We start from the raw sequence: 21,420 nt of genomic DNA on the forward strand, positions 1-21,420 counted from the left end.
TAAACATTGTGAATAAAATTGTTCAGTGACTGTTGAGTATATGACCTACTTCATTTTATAACTGGAACAGCCTATGGCCATAGACAGAAGTTGATGTCCTAGACAGATGCCGAATATTGGTTTGACCTTATTATTGCTAAGAACCGCTTTGATGTTTGTAATGGTCTCTTTGCACATCTCCGGATTACCTGGACCATTACTGAGGAAGAGCCCATCGTACTCATCAATATTCAGTTTGTGATTCCATGGAACAACGTCGACTCTTGCACCTCTATTTATCAAACACCTAATTTGATTGTATTTCAAACCACAGTCGACTGCACAGATCCTAGGCGTACCATTTGGGTTGTATGTGATGGGTTCCTAAAAAGAGAACCACAAATACTTGTCATTTGATTGCATAAACTTGAATGTACTGTATGTCCTACTTATTTTTGGAGTCACGTGTAGTAAAAATTTTGTTTAAACATATGAAAAAGCTATCAAACATCGTATTCTGTATGCATATACATTTTGAGAAAATATCCAACTTACAAGTCCCATCAGTAAGTAATGACTAACCCAGGTGGAAACATTTCCCAGATTTTTCTCCTTCACACATGTGGGAAAATAAAAAATAACTGTTCATTAATATCATTCCATTATAGATAATTTCATTATTACGTCATCATATATATTAATCGTTTATTTATCACAGAGATTTCTTAGGGTAATACCTATATTTATTTATATTTTTATATATGTATACATTTTCAATTTCTTATTGTGTATTTGTGTGTATTTACTTTTTACAGAGTGTTTTTTAAACATGCGGCAAAAATTTAAGGGACTATTCTAAGGATATTTTGTACTTTGATGATTTTTGATAGAGCACTTTGTTTCGAAGATATGGAGTGAAAAAGAATTTCGACAATAACTATTTATTACCAGAAATTACATGTAATGTTTCTCAATCTAAAAGAACTGTTGAAAATGACTACCGGATGCAAGAATCCAATCTTCTCCTCAACGACTCCCGAACTCTTTCAAAAACACCAGGATCATTTCTGATTGCGTTACACCCAGCAAATTGAATGTTTTTGCTTTGGGCCAAATTCACATTATATATGTAATTTTTTCATTCTATATATTGAAGTAATAAAGTTGTTTATTATTATCATAAATGGATAATAAATTATTATTATCATTATCTCCAATGAAAATGCAGAATTAATTAAGGTAAGAGTATGTTATGATGACTAAGTATGTTATTGCTGGTCCTAAATATATTTAGACTTTCTGAAGTATTTGTGATACTGGGAAATTTGTTTCACGTATTCAGGCCTTTGACGGAACCTGAATTTTGGGGTGCTTTTCCTGTAACCATCTGTATAAAAAATTATTTCTTGTCTGGTGGTTTTATGAATGAAAATGAGAGCTTGGAAAAATATTTTATGAATAAACGACCTTAACATGTCCCTCATTTAAATGAGTTTGGGACAGGATAATATCATTTACTTGAAATGAGGTGATTTTGTGATATCAATTATGGTTTATGACTATTTTGTTAAATAACCTGAACATCTGTAAAGGATTTCATAACGTCATCAAATCTTCAAGAGATATTGACATAGTCACAATCTGTCACATACGTTACAAAACATTCATAAACTACAAATATTGGTACACTGAAATATATAATATGATTTGAATGCTCTATAAGATTAAACATACAGTCTAAAATAGATATTTATGAAGATTAAAATAATAACAAATAATAATAATAATTGGGGTGCTCATGAAGGGTAGACGATTTCAGAGAGATGAAATACATGGGTTTCTTAAAAATTAGGACTTATATAATCTAGTGATACAATACTACTTGTAACGTTTCAACTATCTACTACTCATTCTTTAATGTTTCCATAAAATTCAGTCAAATTATGAAGAATAGCACATGAGAGACGTTTTTTAAAATTTTTGAGTCTCTCATAAATCAGATGAGGATATCTAAAAATGCATTTGCCAAATTTGCGAGAAGTTCTCTATATGGCTTTCAAATCTGAGGGTATCATGAAAAAGGTGACCCAGCAGGTGTTTCAAGTAGGCATACCCGATACCCTACATTTTATTATATATTCAAATTCTGCAAAAAATATTGATATTATTTCAAGCACCGTTTTAAGAACACACATGTCCAAAATTATTCATCGATCAAAATACAGAGAGCGGAGTGTGACTCTTATATTGTTGTATTTTCAAATTAGAAAGTGTGAATAAACTTGACATAGATGGTTGGAGTTCAAAGAATACCTATCAACCAACCACAACAGACATCAACCATAGTCCGGATGCAATAGACGTCGGAAAATAAAACTAAACAAAACATTACTTTAGAGAACATCTTTCTAAAAGTTAAAAAAAAACAGAAATAACAGACGTTGATAGGACAAATCTAGATATTGAGACATAAAAGATTTAAATTTAAAACACAACAGGAAGGGTAAGAACTTTGTTCATAAAAGAATAGACATATTAAGAAAAAAAATCATCAGGTCGGCCTATATCGAACATCATGTATAATTCATTTTTTCCGAAGCACTCTTTATGTGTTTCTCTATTCTCATTTGAGGAAGATATTACTTAAGATATACCTACAGATGTGACTCCTGAAATAATTAAACAAATCTGAAATGTTTTAAAATTTACCTTGATCGATACTTCAGCTACCAAATTTTCTTCGTTGGGATCAGCGATTTTCACGTTTTCGGATATTGGCAGTGAATATACAATTTTTCCTAAAATGGTTCCCTTTTCTCTGATCTGTTTTGTTAGCTGCCTAGTGTCTATTCCTTGAATGCCTGCTACATTCTCCTTCCTCATCCAAGCAGAAAGAGTTTGATTGTTACGCCAACTACTCGGAAAGTCACAGTGTTCGCCGACAACAAGGGCTGAAGCCCAGATTCGATATGATTCGAAAAAGCTACGGAAATATTCAATTTTGATATTTTTCAGATACATGAATATGAAGTTTCAAGTTTTCCAAAGTGATAACTTTAGAAAGTAAATTGTTTTTATATCTTCTTGCATAGTGTGAATATTGAGGTACAAATTTTCAGTTTTCAAAGTGGACAAAATAACATTTTTCATTTTTTATGAGAATACATCAAAATATATTATGAAAACGTGTCACAAGTCCCGTATTCAATGATTTTTTTAAATAATAATATTGTTTATTATGCATAAAAAATACATTCATACGTAAAAGGAAAAGGATTTGCCAAAGGCTATCTCTCACCCCTCCCAAAAATTATACAGTGAGGGTAAGAAAATAACTATAAAAATACTTATTTACTATCATAACAATGCTAGAGAAGAGAAAACAATAATAGATCGTATAGTTGCTAATAACTCTTAATATTCTTAATATTACTTTGGTCAATTTAACAATTTCATTGCACTACCATACATTGAATTTTAAATTAGTACTGAGCAGTAATAAGCAACTGTGATTTCATTTCTTTCTTAAATTGATGAATATTATGATTTAAAAGGGGAAAAATTTCATTCAGATAAGAAGGGGCTATATAAGAAAAACATTTGATACTTACTAGGGAATACCATTCTCGTCTTTTGTTGAATCAGGTACACCATAATTTCCAACTATAGGGTATGTTAAAACGAGAATTTGTTTGTGGTAGCTTGGGTCTGTTAGAGATTCTGGATATCCCACCATACCAGTTTGAAACACTAGAAAAAGAAAAATTATTACAAATAAACCGTCAAAAATGTGAAATATGTATTTATTTACTAAAACATTTGCTTGCAGTATGCAATGCAAAATCTAATCAATACTCCCAATAATTTTTAATTTTTTTTTGGTGATCGATAGATAAAAAACACAATTCAGCATTGTGATCGATCTACATATTTTTGTGAAGGGTTTATTTTGAAATTTATTGCTCTCTTCCTCCCTTCAGAAGTTTCCCACATTTTTTGTATAAAGATGAAGGAGAAGAAAGCCAAAAAAACGGTTTTCTTATGTTTTCAATATTTAACAATGTTCCCAGTGTTTTAAATCGAAACTATTTCAACACTCTATTTGTAATGATTTAAATCCTGCTGTTAACTCATTTTGCTTTTTGGGTTGCACACTTGGGTTACTATTACTATGAAACCACTAACACCTTTCAATGATTTTATCTACATTTGCTCTTTTGAAATGTGTTTCAAAGTATTCAATCTCTAGACCAGTACTTGTCTGAGTATATTTATTGTGAAAAAAAAATACTTCAAAATGAGAATAGTTATTTCGATCAGAGAAAAAGAAAACATATTTCATTTCTATATATAAACATTAATACCAAACAGCAGTTGTGGCTGAATCAACCAAAATGGAAGTTCCTGTAATCTATACTGGTTGAAACCAGTTGGACCCAAGACCCACTTCAATAGATATATTCCTCATTTGTTTCCCTTTGTGTTTCGATAGAACTGAACCTCGCTAACTTATGAAATACCGACAAACGAGTACAAATATGTCAAATCGATTGTACTACTATAATGTTTATGTTATTGGAGTATAGAGGGTAACTGTGTAATGACAATCTGATGAAATCTGTTTTTCCTTCAACTAGTTGTCGCTCCCCTAGTAGTAGTGACAACCGTCATTAACCCTAGTAGAAGTAGTAGAATCCCAGTAGAAAACCTAGTATAGTAGTAACGACAACCCTCAGAAGTCAAAACTTGTGCGTGCTTAGCATTAATGAGGTACCTACCTATCACCTCTTAACGTGAGCTAGGAAGAATGCACATAACGGAAAAAATGTAGAAGCATGACCAATTTATCCCTATTTCTAACTATTAGATATGTAAGAGCGATTAAATATTGTAACACAGAGATCCACTCTGTACCGAAAAAAGAAAAAACTATCTTTTACCCTCCTTTTTCCATTAAATTAGACAAAGAAGCAAAATATGTATATGAATTTCCCCAAATAATAAGTAAAATTATTATTTTTAACTTTCGGCAAAGTTTCAAAATGCGTCCGTTTAGTTCAAAAATTACCCCTCAGCGGAAAAGGTTCCCCATCTCTCGTAACTTACAACAAAAGAGAGTGAGTGACGTTTAAAAGGAGCAACGAAAAATTGGATACCCTAATTAATCACCTTAACAAAAATGGATTCTACACAATTGCATACGCAGATGACATAGTTATCTTGCAGACCGGCAAATTTGTAAACACACTGTGCGATAGAGCGCAGGATGGGCTCAAATTGATAGAAACATGGTGTAAGGAACACTCACTGTCGATCAATCCCAAGAAGACTGAGATGGTCCTTTTCACCAGGAAAAGAAGTTTAACGAGCTTAAAACCTCCTGAAATCTTCAAAAGCCAACTAAACTTCTCTGAAGAGGTGAAATACCTTGGTATTATCCTCGACAAGAAGCTAACATGGAACTCTCATCTACAGAGTAGAGCAAAAAGAGCATACGTGGCTTATGAGCAATGTCGGAGGACAGTGGGACGCGCATGGGGTCTTTCACCCCGTGTAGTCGCCTGGATCTACACTGCAATAATAAGACCTATGTTAACGTATGGAGCCATTGCATGGGGACCTAAAGTTCTACAAGCAACGGCCATCCAAAAATTATACCAAATACAGCGACTGGCTTGTTTAAACATCACAGGAGCCATGAGAACAACACCAACCGCGGCAATGGAATTAATCACGGGTCTGACCCCTCTGGACCTGTACGTAAAGGAGGTTGCGTTAATGGCCATGGTACGATTGCACACGGCTGGTGTAAACCTAGAAGTAGGAATGGGTCGATTGAGGTTGGGCCTGTGGCAGAAAGCGCTTACTGCGCAACCTCTGCTGCAGGCAACAAGTGATGCAATTGAACCCAGGTTTGTGTTTAATAAACCCTACAAAATACAAATCAAGCAGAACACAGAGTCAGATGTTACAAATGCAATACGGATTTATACAGATGGCTCAAAAACCAAAGAAGGCTCAGGATGTGGAGTGTACTCCAGATCACTAAGCCTAAGGATTAAGTGGGGAATGGGAAGAAATACCAGCGTGGTCCAAACAGAACTGGCTGGTATCTCAATCGCCACAAAAGAAATAACCAAGAAAAGAATTTCTGGCAAAAACATTACAATCTGCACTGATAGCAGACAAGCACTATTAGCCTTGAACAGACACCGTGTTACTTCAGGGCTAGCACTAGAGTGCCACGAAGATTTAGCCAAAGCCTCGATAGATAATAACATTATCCTGAGGTGGGTTAAAGGGCACAACAGGAGTAAAGGTAATCGCATTGCCGACTCTTTAGCCAAGGAAGCGGCTGGACTAAGAATTTTAGGACCAAGTGGCACCCACGGCCTGATGACTTCGACAATTGCGGAACTAGTCAAAAGTTACACCCATGCTCAATCTCTAAAGAGATGGGATGAAATCAAAGGATGTAATCTTGCCAGGATCACCTTGGGCGACCCTGGGAAGCTGGCGCCGAAGAAATATCTGGCGATGACCAGGAAAAATCTACGCCTTACAGTAGGATTTCTGACTGGCCACTGTCAGCTAAGGAAACACCTACATAATATGGGGCTAGTGGACACACCTCTATGCAGGATGTGTGAACAGGAAGATGAGACTGTCAGGCATGTCCTGTGCGAGTGCCCGGAGTTATCGTCAATAAGAGAGTGTGTGTTCGGCGAGTCTTGGCCTACACCTGCCGATATAAAGGAGATGTCTCCCAGCGACCTGTCCACCTTCCTGGAAAGGACAGGATGGACGACGACCTAGGAGGACAACTCCTCGGGAGGATGTACAATGGGTCACATGTGGCCTAAGTGCGTGGGCTTACTCTCACCCTCCCTACTCTACAGATACAGATACAGAATGTAGAAATATCTACGAATATAGAACAGGGATGATTAGAACTGCCTCATATGTTTTTTGCCAATAATATTTATTATTATATATATTTATAAATAAGTATTATTAGCGCACCAAATTTCCATCTAAATTTTTTGGGAAAACAATAAATGATTTATATGATGAAATTGGCTGATACTTGATGATATAATACCGTATTCGAATTACATTACCCGTAACACGTGTTTCGCTATGCAATAGATTTCTTAAGCATTTTTAACTGACTAAATGCTATCTAATTTGTGCTTTATATAATATCAATTTGGATCATATGATCTTCTACTTAAGTAATGACTTTACTCTGAGTATAGGTAAAAACAAAATAAAAACAACAATAAAAATTAATTGGCTCTCCTGGGCGACTTCATTGATTCCAGTGGCGCATTTGCTTTTTCAGCTGCAGGAAAACCCGGAAAAACCTGCAGCACCACATCATCTGAAGATCTTGATCTAACAATGTCCTCTCTTTTATAAAACAAAATGTAGGGTGTCTCCTCAATAAATTCAATGCATCGCCAACTAATTGAAAATTGTAACATCACATTAGAAAACAGATTAAGAACAGGTAAAGAATTTATTTCTGTTCGTTAATTCGGTAAATTTTCAGAATTTTCAAATCCATTAATTTCTAAGCATTACAAAAAAATTGAGTAATACTTCCTATTCATGCTTCATGCTCCTCTGTCAAAAGACGGTTTACAACTGTGGCATTAGTCTTCACCTATGTTCTTTCATTCTTTGTGATAAGTAAATTTTTGTTTGACCAATATAAAGTTTTTGGCAAGAACCACAAGTCAACTTATATCCTCCTGATTCATCGGATACTGAAGTTCTGTTTTCATTATTTTCAACGTACAAGTCTAATCTTTTTAAAGAAAGTGCGATGTAATTCGTGGATTCACCAAATTATGTCAATGTCCTATGACGTATAGGTATTATTGTTTCTTGAAGTGGGATAGACCTGGTAAATTACTTCTTTTCGCAGTTTTTTGGAAAGAATGGAGTCGATAATATCTACCTTGTAACCGATGTTGACAGCGATTTGTTTGATAAAATCAAGTTCTTTCTGAAAATTACTTTCTGGTAGTGGAATATTCAATAGTATGTGAAGCATACTATTGAACGGTATACAATTGAACGGTTCTTCATTTTGTTGATAATGATGTGTTGAGGAATTATGTATAACAATGTCCATATGAGATTGTTGGAAAAGTGAAATTTGGATCATATGACTTTCTACTTAGATATGGATGATATCTAAAAAATCGGGTTTTTAACGTATTTCATACTGGACTAGTTACTTGGTGAATTCAGATCTGGGAAATCTAGACAACACTTTTTGTTACAATCAATGTATGGTAGAAAATTACTGTTTACCTGAAAAATAACGAATCATCTTGAAGAAAATTGTGTAAAATAACCAAAAAATAGATGAAACATTCTCATAATTTGATGTCATTGACGTAGAGGAAGAATATAAAATAATTTATCATTAATTGAATGGAAATTTTGAGTTTGTTGATGAAATTGTATTACTCTGATGAGAAAATATACATGAAAGTGGAAAACCATTAATCTAACTAATAAAAAAAACACGAAGCTGTAAAAAGGATCACAATAAAGAATGGTCAGGAAATAAATTCTTGTGATGCACCATTTGGAATCTTTGAATTAGTAATTAATATTACTGGAGTTTAATTCCAACACCAAACCGTTATTTTTAATACCTCGACACCTGTTTCGATCACCAAGTGATCACCTTCAACTGTACGCCACTGACGTTTTATGTAACATTTAATTTTGTTTTTCAACTTTTTTATCCTTTGATTTGTTTTCGTGACTCGCTGACAGCTGATGTGTAGCGCTGCAGTAATGGGGAATCGAAAGTCCTGCGCCTAGCCCCATTTCCATAAAGTTACTGCGTAAAATCAATTTTTTTTTTTCAAAAAAATGTTCTTTTCATCAGTAATTTATCGTATTTCATGAGTCGCTATAAGTGAGACCTACAACTGGTTCCATCGTTAGAATTTGAAATTATGTTCCAATCATAACCACGCGGTTACCTAAAAAACATATTATTTTTGGTTACTTTTGAAACAGGAACGTTGTGTCATTGATAAGTCAATTGCTAAATTATTTTCGATGAGGTATCACTTGACCCCCTTTTGCATTTAAAAAAATTGGGGGGGGGGGTTGTCATGTTGAGGGGGGGATTTTTTTTATGTAACAGAGGTCACAGAATGTCTTTTCGAATACATAATTAGATGTGTTGGTTTTTCTTGAAAATGGCTAAGAACGTAGAAAATGAATTTATCCGTTACATATGGTGCTCACTGTAGATGGTAAAATACTGCAACACCAAGCGTAATTTGTTTTTATGTACGGCATATCACACGTGCCATTGAAAGAGATACAAAAAAGTACATAGACCAAGATTATTGTTTTATATCGTTTGAAAATACAAGATAGACAAAATAAATCAAAACGAAAGCTTTTATTAAATGATATAATTTACTCAGATAACTTACATACCACTGAAAAATTTCATGAGCTGGCAATAAAAATATCTTTACTATTCTTTGGCAGTCTTATCATCCGCACTCAGTAAAACAAATGAATGGGCGATTGTAGAAAGGAATGATGACCAGAGTCGTTTTTTTGAGATTATGAGTTGAGTTCAGTTTTGTGTTCTCCGATAAGGATAGATGCAAATCTTGACTTTTGACGTCAAAAGTAATCTCAGATGTTCAGCCCCATTGATTGAGTGTATTTTTTATGTTTTGAAGAAGGTATTGGGCCCATTTTCACACGAAACTGAAACTTCAAATATGGGGATGAAAAATTTGAATTTAGTAAACTGGTTTATGCTATGTTTACTAGGTTTTCATATGGCTTTCATGATAATGTTCAAATTAACCTGTTTCAACCTAGGTTGTTCAATTGTTTATCCATTACAGTTGATAACCGAAACTGTTGTTATAATTTCTTTAGAAAATGAAATGCTATGAAAATCATATGATTCTACTTAGCTTTAGGTATGTAATGAATAAAATAATTTTATACTCCTCAATTACAAAAACTATTTGGTTCAGAAAGTTTTTTGTGTTTTCCTCAAAACAGCATAAAAGTGGCCGAAGTACTTTTTGACAATCAATATTCCAAATCAAAACTGGTCATCTGTCAATTGTCACTTTCACCACAACAAATTCATCAGTTAGTATTTTGACGTTTGGTTCGCCAGTTTTCAGGAAACCTTGTTGCATATCTAACTTTGTTTTTTTCAGTAGGACAAGTAGTGGTGATTTGGAACATATCTCAGTTTTGTTTTTTGAAAAAGTTCCTTTATTTGTACAAATTTCTTCAACATATGTCAAAGAAAATTTTGAATATTGGCATCTGTCGAATGAATTTGAAAAATGGAAATTTGCTTTATATATTTATATGAACCGTTCAAATTTTCTTGATATCTGTCGAAGAAATTTCAAAAATGAAACAACTTCCGACAAGAAAACTGCTGCTATAGTTGTTTTTGAATTTTGAAGATAGACTTGTGATGCACTGTTTGGAACCTTTGGTGTAGTAATGAATATTACTGGAGTTTTTTCCCAACACCAAACAGTTATTTTTAACACCTCAACATGTGTTTCGATCACAAAGTAATCATCTTCGAGACGAAGATAGAACCAAATTTGGAGCTGTGAATGTCAAGGTACAGTTTTCCCCTGGAAACTATGAGCCATAGTTAAGGAAATTATTTTGTAACCTTACAAACTTCCTCTCGTTCATTGGTGTTAATTCAGGATACATTTGGTTGAAATTTTTACACGTTCTGACAATGAATTGATCACTTTGTTCATGTGTATAATAAATAATTTCATGAGAACTTCGTTTGAATAATCGATATTTGCATTCATTTTGGAAGATGATTCGAAGAACCGTCGATAACTCTTTGTAAATTACTTATAAAAGTAACCGAACTGCTATAAGCTTGATAATTCCACTGCTACCTAAATCCAAATTCTAAAAAAAAGTAATGTTTCTAGAAGAAGTGACTTTATTGAGAAAACTTGACGATTTAGGTATAGGGTATTTCATCTTGATATATCATGATATACCATCTTGAAGCATTTTTTCCCCATCTTTCAATTTACCGAGTAATATACAGGGGGTTTCATTTGAAAAAATTAACTTTTAACTACTTTTATGCACAATGGAAATAATAGTAATTTTAGCACGCCCTGTATGATATGGAGTCGATTTCTTGGTGTTATTTGAATATTTCGAGTTCGTCCAAACTATCATCAAAATATCAACTTTTCATGAATTGAGAGTACTGATGTACTTAATTTCAATTAAGGCTATGTTTTGGACCATATTTAGCACAATTTATTTTTTATCTCGAAAACAGATAGAGATAGGTATAGGACATTATCAACAAAAGGGTATTGAAATACCAGAGCGATTCCAAAAATTTAATAATATACGGGGTGTTCCATTAAAAAAAATAAAGTTGCTAGGACTTTTTGATGGAAATGGCAACGCCGCAATGCTGAAAATATTTTAGATCGATAGAACAGGTAAGGAAATGTGAGAGGTGAAATTTTCAGAAAAATCATGCTTTGCGTTTTCCAGAAACGTCTAACCTACCATCGATCGTGAGTCACGCTGTATACAAAGCCCCTACTATTATAAACGCTGATAATGAAAATAAAATTTGATAATGAAAAGCATATAATATTAAGTCTGTAAAAGTTGTATATTTGAAATTTACAGTGTTCTACAGTTTTATTGAAGCATGTATACAGTTTTTCTCAAAGATGGGGTTGGCAACAGTGTATGATGGGCTATGCCTTTGTATATAGACTATTCCTATATACATAGACTATGCTCATGTGTTCTTTAGAAAACAAAAATCCTGCATAAAATGTCTTTTGTGAATATTTCATATTTAAAGTTAAAACTGAAGGTTTATGCCGAATAAATCAACCTTAAATTGAAAGCCTCTCGAGAACATCTTTCCACACTCCCGATATCTAGTTAATGGAAACCGAGAAACCGTATTTCAGCGATTACCGATAATGCGCCTATTTACCTACTGAGACTACAGAGAGGCTCGCACTAGGAGGTAGGTCCTACAAACATGAAAGCCTGCTACAAACCACGTGTCGATAACTTACCTACTTCTCCGTCTATGGGTTTTATGGCACCAAAGGAACGACCGGGAAACGAGGTTCCATCTTCGAGCACCAAAAAACAAGGAACACTGTCAAGGTCGTCGCCCATTTTAGCAAAAAGTGTAGAAAGGCGTATAGAGATAGATACAAGAAAAGCGATAACTGTGTTAACGTCGCCGGGATGTGCACTGTGCAGTTTGCAATCTTGTTGAATGGTGACTGAACGATTCAAACGATTGCTTGCTTTATTATTAGGCCATGAACATATACTAGATAATCTCGATGTCTAAATGGGAAACGGAAAGGTTTGGTACCTGAATGATAAGGTGCCATTGTTCTGGTCTTTACCTATTTTACCCAATGAAGATTCTATTCTATTCTATTTATAAATGTTCTTTTTTTCTGATTTTCAAACGAGGTGTAGTACCTGAATGATAAGGTGCCATTGTTCTGGTCATTACCTACTTTACCCAATGAAGATTCTAAAGATGTTCTGTACTTACTTTCTGATTTTGAAAAGAGGTGTAGCAGAAATGAAATGAATTTCATTTCATGATTAACAAAGGGCATTTTATTCACTACATTGCTAATTGCAAAATACTAGGAATTTTTTTTTCGTGTAATTCAATGTTTATATGAAAATTGCTGTTTTGAAAGGACTTTTTCTTCCACTTTGTGTCTGAAGGTTACTTCTTTGCACGATCTACACATCTTTGTATAAAGTTAATTTTTAAAATTGATTGCTTCCTTTTTTACTTTGGACGATTCCCATATTTTTTGTGCAAAGATGGAGAAGTAGAAGGCCAAAAATTTCCTTTCCTAAAAATTAATCTCTCTTAAGAATATACCCTTTCAATTTATATTAGGTATGTAGCGTACTCAAAAAAACACTTTATTGAGATTTTCACCAACCAGTTTTACGCAATACGTGTTTCGCCATACAATGGCTTCTTCGGGCGTGTCTTCACTGTATGTAGTTTTTTATATAGAATACAGTGTGTTTCAAATTGGATCCTTGGGATCTCGGAAACTATAAGAGATACGAAGATGGTTGAATTGGGGGAAAGTTGCGCATTTACCTGACTAACAATATGCCGTTGAGAAAGTTCTGAAATTCCAAGTATATCCGGAAAAAACAAATTTCGGAAAATGGTTTTTATTTTTCTGGCTTTATTTTTCCAAGAATTCGAAAATAAATTGCACTTCCACATTGCCACTTTTTTCCTGCTACATAATGGTGTTTTCAGATTTGATATCCGACGTTTCGTCGTTTTCCGGCCACCATTATGAACTTTTTTTTTCTTATGGACGCTACATTGGATTCTTTGTTTTGAATAGAATCAGATTTTACCTTTTCAATGATGTATCATAAGTTATTATTCTTTTTCGAAAAAGTGGAGATATTGAAAAAAATGAATTCTCATCATAATAGGCTTTGACTTTGATGTTTCTAAATTGGACTTTCGATTTGTTACAATGACATTTTGTTATTGTACAAGTCATTAAATTTTTGTCGAAAAATGGCTTTCACGAATGAAGAAAAACGAGATATGATACAAATTTATTACAAATACGAAAGAAACAGTGTTAGGACATCGGAAACATATTTAAACTTGTATCCCGAAAGACAACAACCACATCGAACTATATTCAAGTTGTTGGATCAAGCCAATGAGATTTGAGCAAGCCAATGAAAAAAATACGGAGATAGAATCAATAATCAAAATTTGATAAATGGGATGTGTATGAGGAAAATTAGACATTGTGCCCTTTTCAATGAAAATAGAACTTTGAACAAATAACATTAATTAACTAACTCCGAACTCTCTAACAATGCTGTGTTGAAGATCCTCAATATTTTGATATTCCCTCTGACCATAAACTCTACTTTTCAGTGTACCTCATAAGAATGTATCCACAACACTTAAGTCTGCAGACCTTGCTGGCCACCTCACCGACTCATTATTCCCTATTCATTTATCACCAAACCTTTCAGTCGGGTAATTAGATACTCGTCTGGTAGTGTGCGGTGCTGGAGCACCATCCAAATGTGTTCGTTATTTCGGTTGAATATCCCACAATTCGTAAAAGTGCTTTCATCTGTCCAAATTACATTTTCCAGTAAAACAGGATAATCGGGTCTTCTTATTAGCCAATTACAAAATTCTAATCGCCTTTCGGGATCACCTGGATGCAATTTTTGAGATATGTGTACATTAACAAAATGTCATTGAGTGTAACAAATTGAAAGTCAAATCTAAAAACATTAAAGTCAAAGCTTATTATGATAAGAAATATTTTTTTAATATCTCCAATTTTTCGAAAAAGAATGATAACTTATGATACATAATTGAAAAGATAAAATCTGGTTCTATTCAAAACAGAAAGAATCCAATGTAGCGCCGATAAGAAAAAATGAAGTTGATGGAGGCCGAAAGACGAAACGTCGGATATCAAATCTGAAAACACCATTATGTAGCAGGGAAAAAGTGGCAATGTGAAAGCGCAATTTATGTTCGAGTCCTTTTTGAAATACAGCCAGAAAAAAATGAAAACCAATCAAAACTTTCTCAACGGCATATTGGTTGTCAGGTAAATGTGCAACTTTGCCCCAATTTAACCATCTTCGTATGTCTCATAGTTTCCGAGATCCCGATGGTGAGGATCGAATTTGAAACATCTTGTATATAGAGTTATATAGATAACAGCATTTCGGAGCGATATCAAAAAGAAAAGTACATATACCTGGCAGGTTGGATTATATGGAAACGCAGAAAGGCGACTATTTCAATTAGTCAATATTTCAAGTTTGAAGTCAATTTTCGAGTTATAAATTCGAAATTAGGAGATTAAAGTCGAATTTGGAACGAACAAAAAATAAAAATATATGTAATACTTTTACGCTTCCGTAGGATTATAACTGAACTGGATCGGTACAATGTCGGAAATTTCACCCAATATAAAAAATCGATCACGATTAAAATATTTTTATTTTAGTATGCATCAATTGAATTTTCGAAATGACGAAACTATAAAGAAATGAAGTAAACAATCATAGAAACATAGTCTGGGAAAAAAAAATTATAACGGTACCTATTGTCTGAGAAATGAAGTGAAGAAAATAATTCTCTTGATGTTTCAATACGAGAATTGAACTTTGGTCCTTTGTTTTCAATACGAACCTAAACAATAACAGTGTAAAATTATGACATCGTATTTCGTATATATTCAAACTGCCCCAGAACTTGCATCGGCCAGACCAATAGAAGAATTTCCAACAGAGCCTATGAACATGAACTAGCTGTTCGCAAATCAGTGCCAGCATCATCTCTCTTCAAAAACCACCAGGAAACAGGCCACACAATAAGCAAGCGAGATGATTCGCAGAGACTACCACAAACATGGAGGACATTACTGTCACGCAAGATACCTGAAACAGCAAACCAGTAACGAGACTTGGGGATAAGGGAGATTACGACCTCGTCCTCGAGTCATGTAAGTACAAATCTAAGTGATTCTTGAAAATGGCTCCAAAGCAGGAGCCGAAACGTCGAAACGATGAAAATTACAGACGCGGTTCAACCCGGACAATAGTATGTCAAATGACTGACCGCGGAAATCTATCCGAACACACACATATACAGGGTGTAACTAAATAAGTGTAAAACATTTGAGGAGGTGATTCCTCATTGAAAAAAAGATAGGATCTTTCATATAAAGAAATTTCATTGGAGCATCCCTTGTTAAGATACAGCACCTTAAAGGGGGTACATAAAATTTGTATAATAATTTTATTCACAAGCACTAAAAAAGTTACAATATTGAAATTAACCTGACGTTTTGTACCACCAAAAAGACAGCCAGAAATTTATTTGGTTTACCCCATGGTTGTAAAGGGTGGAAAACGCAACCCCTAAAATTTATTTCCAATGTAACTTTTTGTCTTATTATTTGTTTACCATATAAAAATTTATTTCCGATAGCCTGTTTCATTCTAAACAAAAAATGTCTCCTGGGTTTTTTGCCCAAAATAAACCAGTTCGCAGCAAAAAATTATTTTAGGAACATCTACAGAGATACATCGTCATAAATGCGAAAATACGAAACTAATCTATCTAGTAGGTCGCTATTAGCGATAGTGACAATTAAATTGGTATGCCGCTGTCAGTTTGTGAATGTTAATTGAATTAATACTAATTATGTGTTGTTGTTCTGTTCTTAATTTGTTACTTTAATAATTCACTTGTTATTAAAATGGCATACACAAATGAGGAAATGGCTGATATGCATTACGTTTACGGTCTGTCGCAGGGGAATGGGTTAGAAGCTTCTAGAAGATATGCTGAAATGTATCCTCAACGGCAGCATCTTTCATATAGAATATTTGCTCGACTTCATCAACGATTACGAGAATATGGTTCATTCGACAAAGGAACGCATGATTGTGGTCGCCATCGAGAAGTAGTTACGAACACCACAGCTTGAGGAAGCAGTACTTAATTCGATTGAAGAACAACCTATTACCAGTACTAGAAAGATCGCTTTCCAGCTAAATGTTGATCATATAACAACGGTATTTCGAATTTTAAAGGAACAACTCTTATACCCTTACCATCTGTAACAAGTACAGGCACTGTTACCGCGAGACTTTCCGAACCGTCTTGAATTTTGCAATTGGATGCTGGAAATGATTAGAAGAAATTGTGACTTTCTGAAGACGATAGAATTCACAGACGAATGTAGTTTTTCTCGGGACAAGATTATTAATTTTCATAACTACTACATATGGGATAATGAAAACCCTCACGTTATTGTCGAAACTAACCATCAAGAACAGTTTTCTCTTGATGTGTGGCTCGGAGTTATTGGGAACGATTTAATTGGGCCTCATTTTCTACCTCCTCGATTAAATGGCGAGGCATACGTTCAATTTTTAAGAGAAGTGCATCCAATACTGCTGAAGGAAGTTCCTTTGGGAGTCAGAAGGGATATGTTTTTTATGCATGATGGGGCTCCCTCCCATTTTAGTCAAGTAGCACGTCAGCATTTAACTGAAACATATGCAAATCAGTGGATAGGTCGAGGAGGACCACAGAACTGGCCCGCTCGATCCCCGGATCTCAATCCTCTCGATTTCTCTATTTGGAACCATTTACAGCATTTGGTTTATCGTACTCCTGTTCGCGATGTAGAGGACTTAAGAAACCGCATCATCGATGCGTGCAGGGTAATCAGAGAGACTTCAGTAATATTTGAGCGAATACGTGGATCAATGCGCCGACGTCTAGACGCATGCGTAATGTCTGAAGGTAGACATATTGAACATTTACTATGCTTTCTACATGTTGTGTGTTTTGTTATTAATAAATTAATTTTGTTTATTACCCTTTAATCGTTGAATGCAGGTACTAATTACAAAATAACAATAAATCCAGTTCGCATTTATGACAATGTATCTCTGTAGTTGTTCGTAAAATAATTTTTTGCTGCGAACTGGTTTATTTTGGGCAAAACACCCAAGAGGACATTTTTTGTTTAAAATGAAACAGGCTATCGGAAATAAATTTTTAAATGGTGAACAAATAATAAGACATTGGAAATAAATTTTAGGGGTTGCGTTTTCCACCCCTTACAACCAAGGGGTAAACCAAATAAATTACTGGCCAAGTGTCTTTTCGGTAGTACAAAATGTCAGGTTAATTTCAATATTGTAACTTTTTTAGTGCTTGTGAATAAAATTATTATACAAATTTTATGTACCCCTTTTAAGGGGCTGTATCTTAACAAGGGATACTCCAATGAAGTTTCTTCATATGAAAGATCCTACCTTTTTTTCGATGAGGAATCACCTCCTTAAATGTTTTACACTTATTCAGTTACACACTGTATATTTTGCAGGTCCGGTCTCCCAAACATGAATCTTAACCAGGTTAATAATTTTCGACAAAAAAATTTTTCAAACCCCACCCTTAAATTTCTCAAATGTGAAATTTCAGGATGAGGGTTGGTAAATTTCTCTGTAGAAATTGATTAACCTGGTCGAGATTCATATCTAAGAGACCCGAACTGCAAGAATTTCTGTCGACATGCAAGAATTTTTGTCGACATGTAAGAATTTTTGTCGGCTTGCAAAATGTATGTTCAATTTTTTGAAAATAGTGAAATTTTTGGGTTGGGGTTGGAAAATTTTTCTGCCGAAAATGATCACCCTGGTCGAGATTGATTCATGTCTGGGAGACTCGACCTGCAAGAATTTATACCGACCTGGAAAATGTATTTTCAATTTTTTGAAAATTGCAAAACTTTTGGGGTGGGAGTTGGAAATTTTTCTTCAAAAACGATTACCCTGGTCGAGATTCATGTCTGGGAGATCTGACCTGCAAGAATTTTTGTCGACGTGCAAGAATTTTTGCCGGCTTGCAAAATGTATGTTCAATTTTTTGAAAATAGTGAAATTTTTGGGTGGGGGTTGGAAAATGTTTCTGTCGAAGATGATTAACATGGTCGAGATTCATGTCGGGACCTGCAAGAATTTATGCCGACCTGTAACATTTATTTTGAATATTTTGAAAATTGTAAACTTTTTGGGTAGGGGTTGGAAAAATTTTCTGTCGAAAATAATTTACCTGGTCGAGATTCATGTCTGGGAGATCCGACCTGCAAGAATTTCTGCCGACTCGCAAAATGTATTTTCAATTTTTGGAAAATTGTAAACTTTTTGGGTGGGAGTTGGATTTTTTTTGTCGAAAATAATAACCTGGTCGAATTTTTGCCTTTCTACAATATTACGTGAGCAATATTTACTGAGAACAACTTGCTGATCTGCCGACCTGCAAAACAGTTGCACCTCATGAATTTATTAAAGAAACACTATTGAAAGATTTATACTTAAACAGTTTTACAAAAACGCAACACGTGTTTCGATGTACAATATCTGGAATACGTTATGAATTTTCATCACACAGAGCATTAATGATATGAAAATGTAGTAATAAACTTTCTACCACCACAATAAAATGTGTTTTGCAAACAGAATCAGAAGTTAAACATTGCCCCCACTTCGACGCGACAACTATATTATAAACATTCAATAAACATTTGTATGGTTTCAAAAACAGACAAAACAGACAATCGAGGACTGAAAATTGGAAATAAAATAGTAGGGATAGGTAATATCCAACATGTAATGAAGGCTGATAATGAAAATAAAATTTGATCATAAAAATCATGCAGTTTAAATTTGTAAAATACGTTTTTTTGAAATATACAGTTTTCTACAGTTTTTTGAAGCAATTATACAGTTTCACTCGAAGATGGGGTTGGCAACAGTGTATTATAGGTTATGCCAAGCAGGCAAGCGTCAAGCGTCATTTAGGAAACAAAAATCCTGCTTGAAGTGAAGTGTTTATTGTGAACATTTCATATTTAAAGTTAAAACGGAAATGAAAGTTGATTTCGCATAAATCCACCTTAAATGCATTGAAAGCATCTCAAGAACATTTCTCCACAGCCACGTTTTCTGACTATTTACCGATATCCATTAAACAGGGAATCCGTAAATAAGCGATTACCGATAATGCGCCTATTTACCGATTGAGACTACAGAGTACAGAGAGGCTCGCACTCGGAGAGGCGTCGTACAAACATGAAAGCATGCTACAAACCACGTGTCGATAACTTACCTACTTCTCCGTCTATCGGTTTTATGGCCCCAAAGGAACGACCCGAAAGCGAGGTTCCATCTTCGAGCACTAAAAAACAAGGGACACTGTCGACGCCGTCGCCCATTTCAGCAATAAGTGTAGAAAGTCGTATAGAGGCACAAGAAAAGCGATAACTGTGTTAACGTCGCCGGGCTGTGCAGTCACTACTCTTGTTGAATGGTGACTGAACGATTCAAACGATTGCTTGCTTTGTTATTGTGCCGTAAATGTATACCAGATAATCTCGTGTACAGTAAGTTAGGTTAGGATTTGAGAAGACCGGTTGGGGATTGAGGAGTTTACTAAATGAGAACTTGAATCTAAAACGGAAAGTTTTGGTAAACCTAACTTCGGCCCATTGGTTGTGTTCATTCAGATTAGTACCTACTTTACCCAATAAAGATAATAAAGATTCTCTGTATTTTTGGACCTTGAAAAGAGGTGTAACAGAAACAAATACTATAACGTAAAAACACAACTAACCGTTGTATACGTACTACGTATACAACGTATACAAAGAACAGGAAAATACAGAGATTGCCCTTCTAACTGAAATTGAGGATATTGAAGAAATATTATTTTTAACGAAACTGTCGTTTCTAGTTACAATAAATCAAAATCTGACAGTACAATGAAGCAAAAATCTAACTTCAAAACATATTTATCAAAAATCAATATACAGAGTCGGACCAATTTCTGACAAATACTACACTGCAATTACAAAATACCTACTAGGTATGTAGTTTTTGATATATTATAATGAATAACGAATACCGCGAACCTATTTCATGTTAACAGCATTTCGTATCGTTATATAAAAGTTACCTGCCAGGGTCGGACTATATGAAAACGCAGAAGGGCGACAATTTCAACTAGTCAATATTTAAAATTTGAAGTCAAAATTTCAAGTTTTAAATTCTGAATTGCGAGATCAGATCGAATTTTGAACAAACATAAAATGAAAAGATATGTGATACTTTTACGCTTCTGTAGGATTATAACTGAACTGAATCGGTACAATGATGGAAATTTTACCAATATAAAAAATCGATCACGATCAGGTACTTCATTCTTTTATGTAGTAATTGAATTTTCGAAATGACAAATACTTCAAAACTATACCGTCATTAAGTAAACAATACCTAGTGGAAAAATGCACACACAAAAAATATAAAGGAATTGTCTGAGAAATGAACTGAACTGAAGAACTTCTTCAACAGAGGAATCCTGTGAATGATATCTGATTCAATTCCATAACGAATGTTTGGAACACAAAAGTGTTTTTTGTATAATTCAGTGTTCATACAAGTATTTGTTTCGAAAGAATTTTTCTTTCCTATAATTTAATGTCTATATGAAAATAGCTGTTTCAGGAGAACTTTTTCTTCCTGTTTGTGCCTGAAAATTACCTACTTCTTTGCATGATCTACACATTTTTGTATAGAGTTACTTTTTTTGAAATTGATTGCTTCCTTAATTTTTTTGGAAGATTCGCACATTTTTTTTGTATCAAGATGGAGAGGTGGAAAGCCGAAAACATTCTTTCCCAAAAATTCCCTTGATGTTTCAATACGACAATTGAACTTCGCCCCTTGTTTTCAATTCGAACCTAAACA

General features: G+C 34.3%; 1 protein-coding gene across 2 annotated transcripts in view; it reads right to left on the reverse strand.

The window, feature by feature from the left end:
• The window catches only part of rudimentary (carbamoyl-phosphate synthetase 2, aspartate transcarbamylase, and dihydroorotase rudimentary), a 51,812-nt gene extending 31,612 nt beyond the window's left edge, over window positions 1-20,200 (reverse strand). Inside the window, exons 1-4 of one of the 2 annotated variants that reach the window (XM_074185152.1) lie at window positions 19,784-20,200; window positions 3,591-3,729; window positions 2,689-2,962; window positions 50-363 (exon numbers count right to left, since the gene is read on the reverse strand). In XM_074185152.1, the coding sequence (XP_074041253.1) occupies window positions 50-363; window positions 2,689-2,962; window positions 3,591-3,729; window positions 19,784-19,889 (833 nt within the window). In that variant the 5' untranslated portion in view covers window positions 19,890-20,200. Of the gene's footprint in view, window positions 1-49; window positions 364-2,688; window positions 2,963-3,590; window positions 3,730-12,104; window positions 12,309-19,783 lie in introns of those variants that run through there. The other variant, XM_074185153.1, reaches the window with a different exon arrangement.
• Between the last annotated feature and the right edge of the window lie 1,220 nt (window positions 20,201-21,420).

This window comes from Leptinotarsa decemlineata, unplaced genomic scaffold (genome assembly GCF_025532065.1).
Source record: "Leptinotarsa decemlineata unplaced genomic scaffold, Ldec_3_MD MMD2_tig00026363_RagTag_RagTag, whole genome shotgun sequence".
Lineage (NCBI taxonomy): Eukaryota > Metazoa > Arthropoda > Insecta > Coleoptera > Chrysomelidae > Leptinotarsa > Leptinotarsa decemlineata.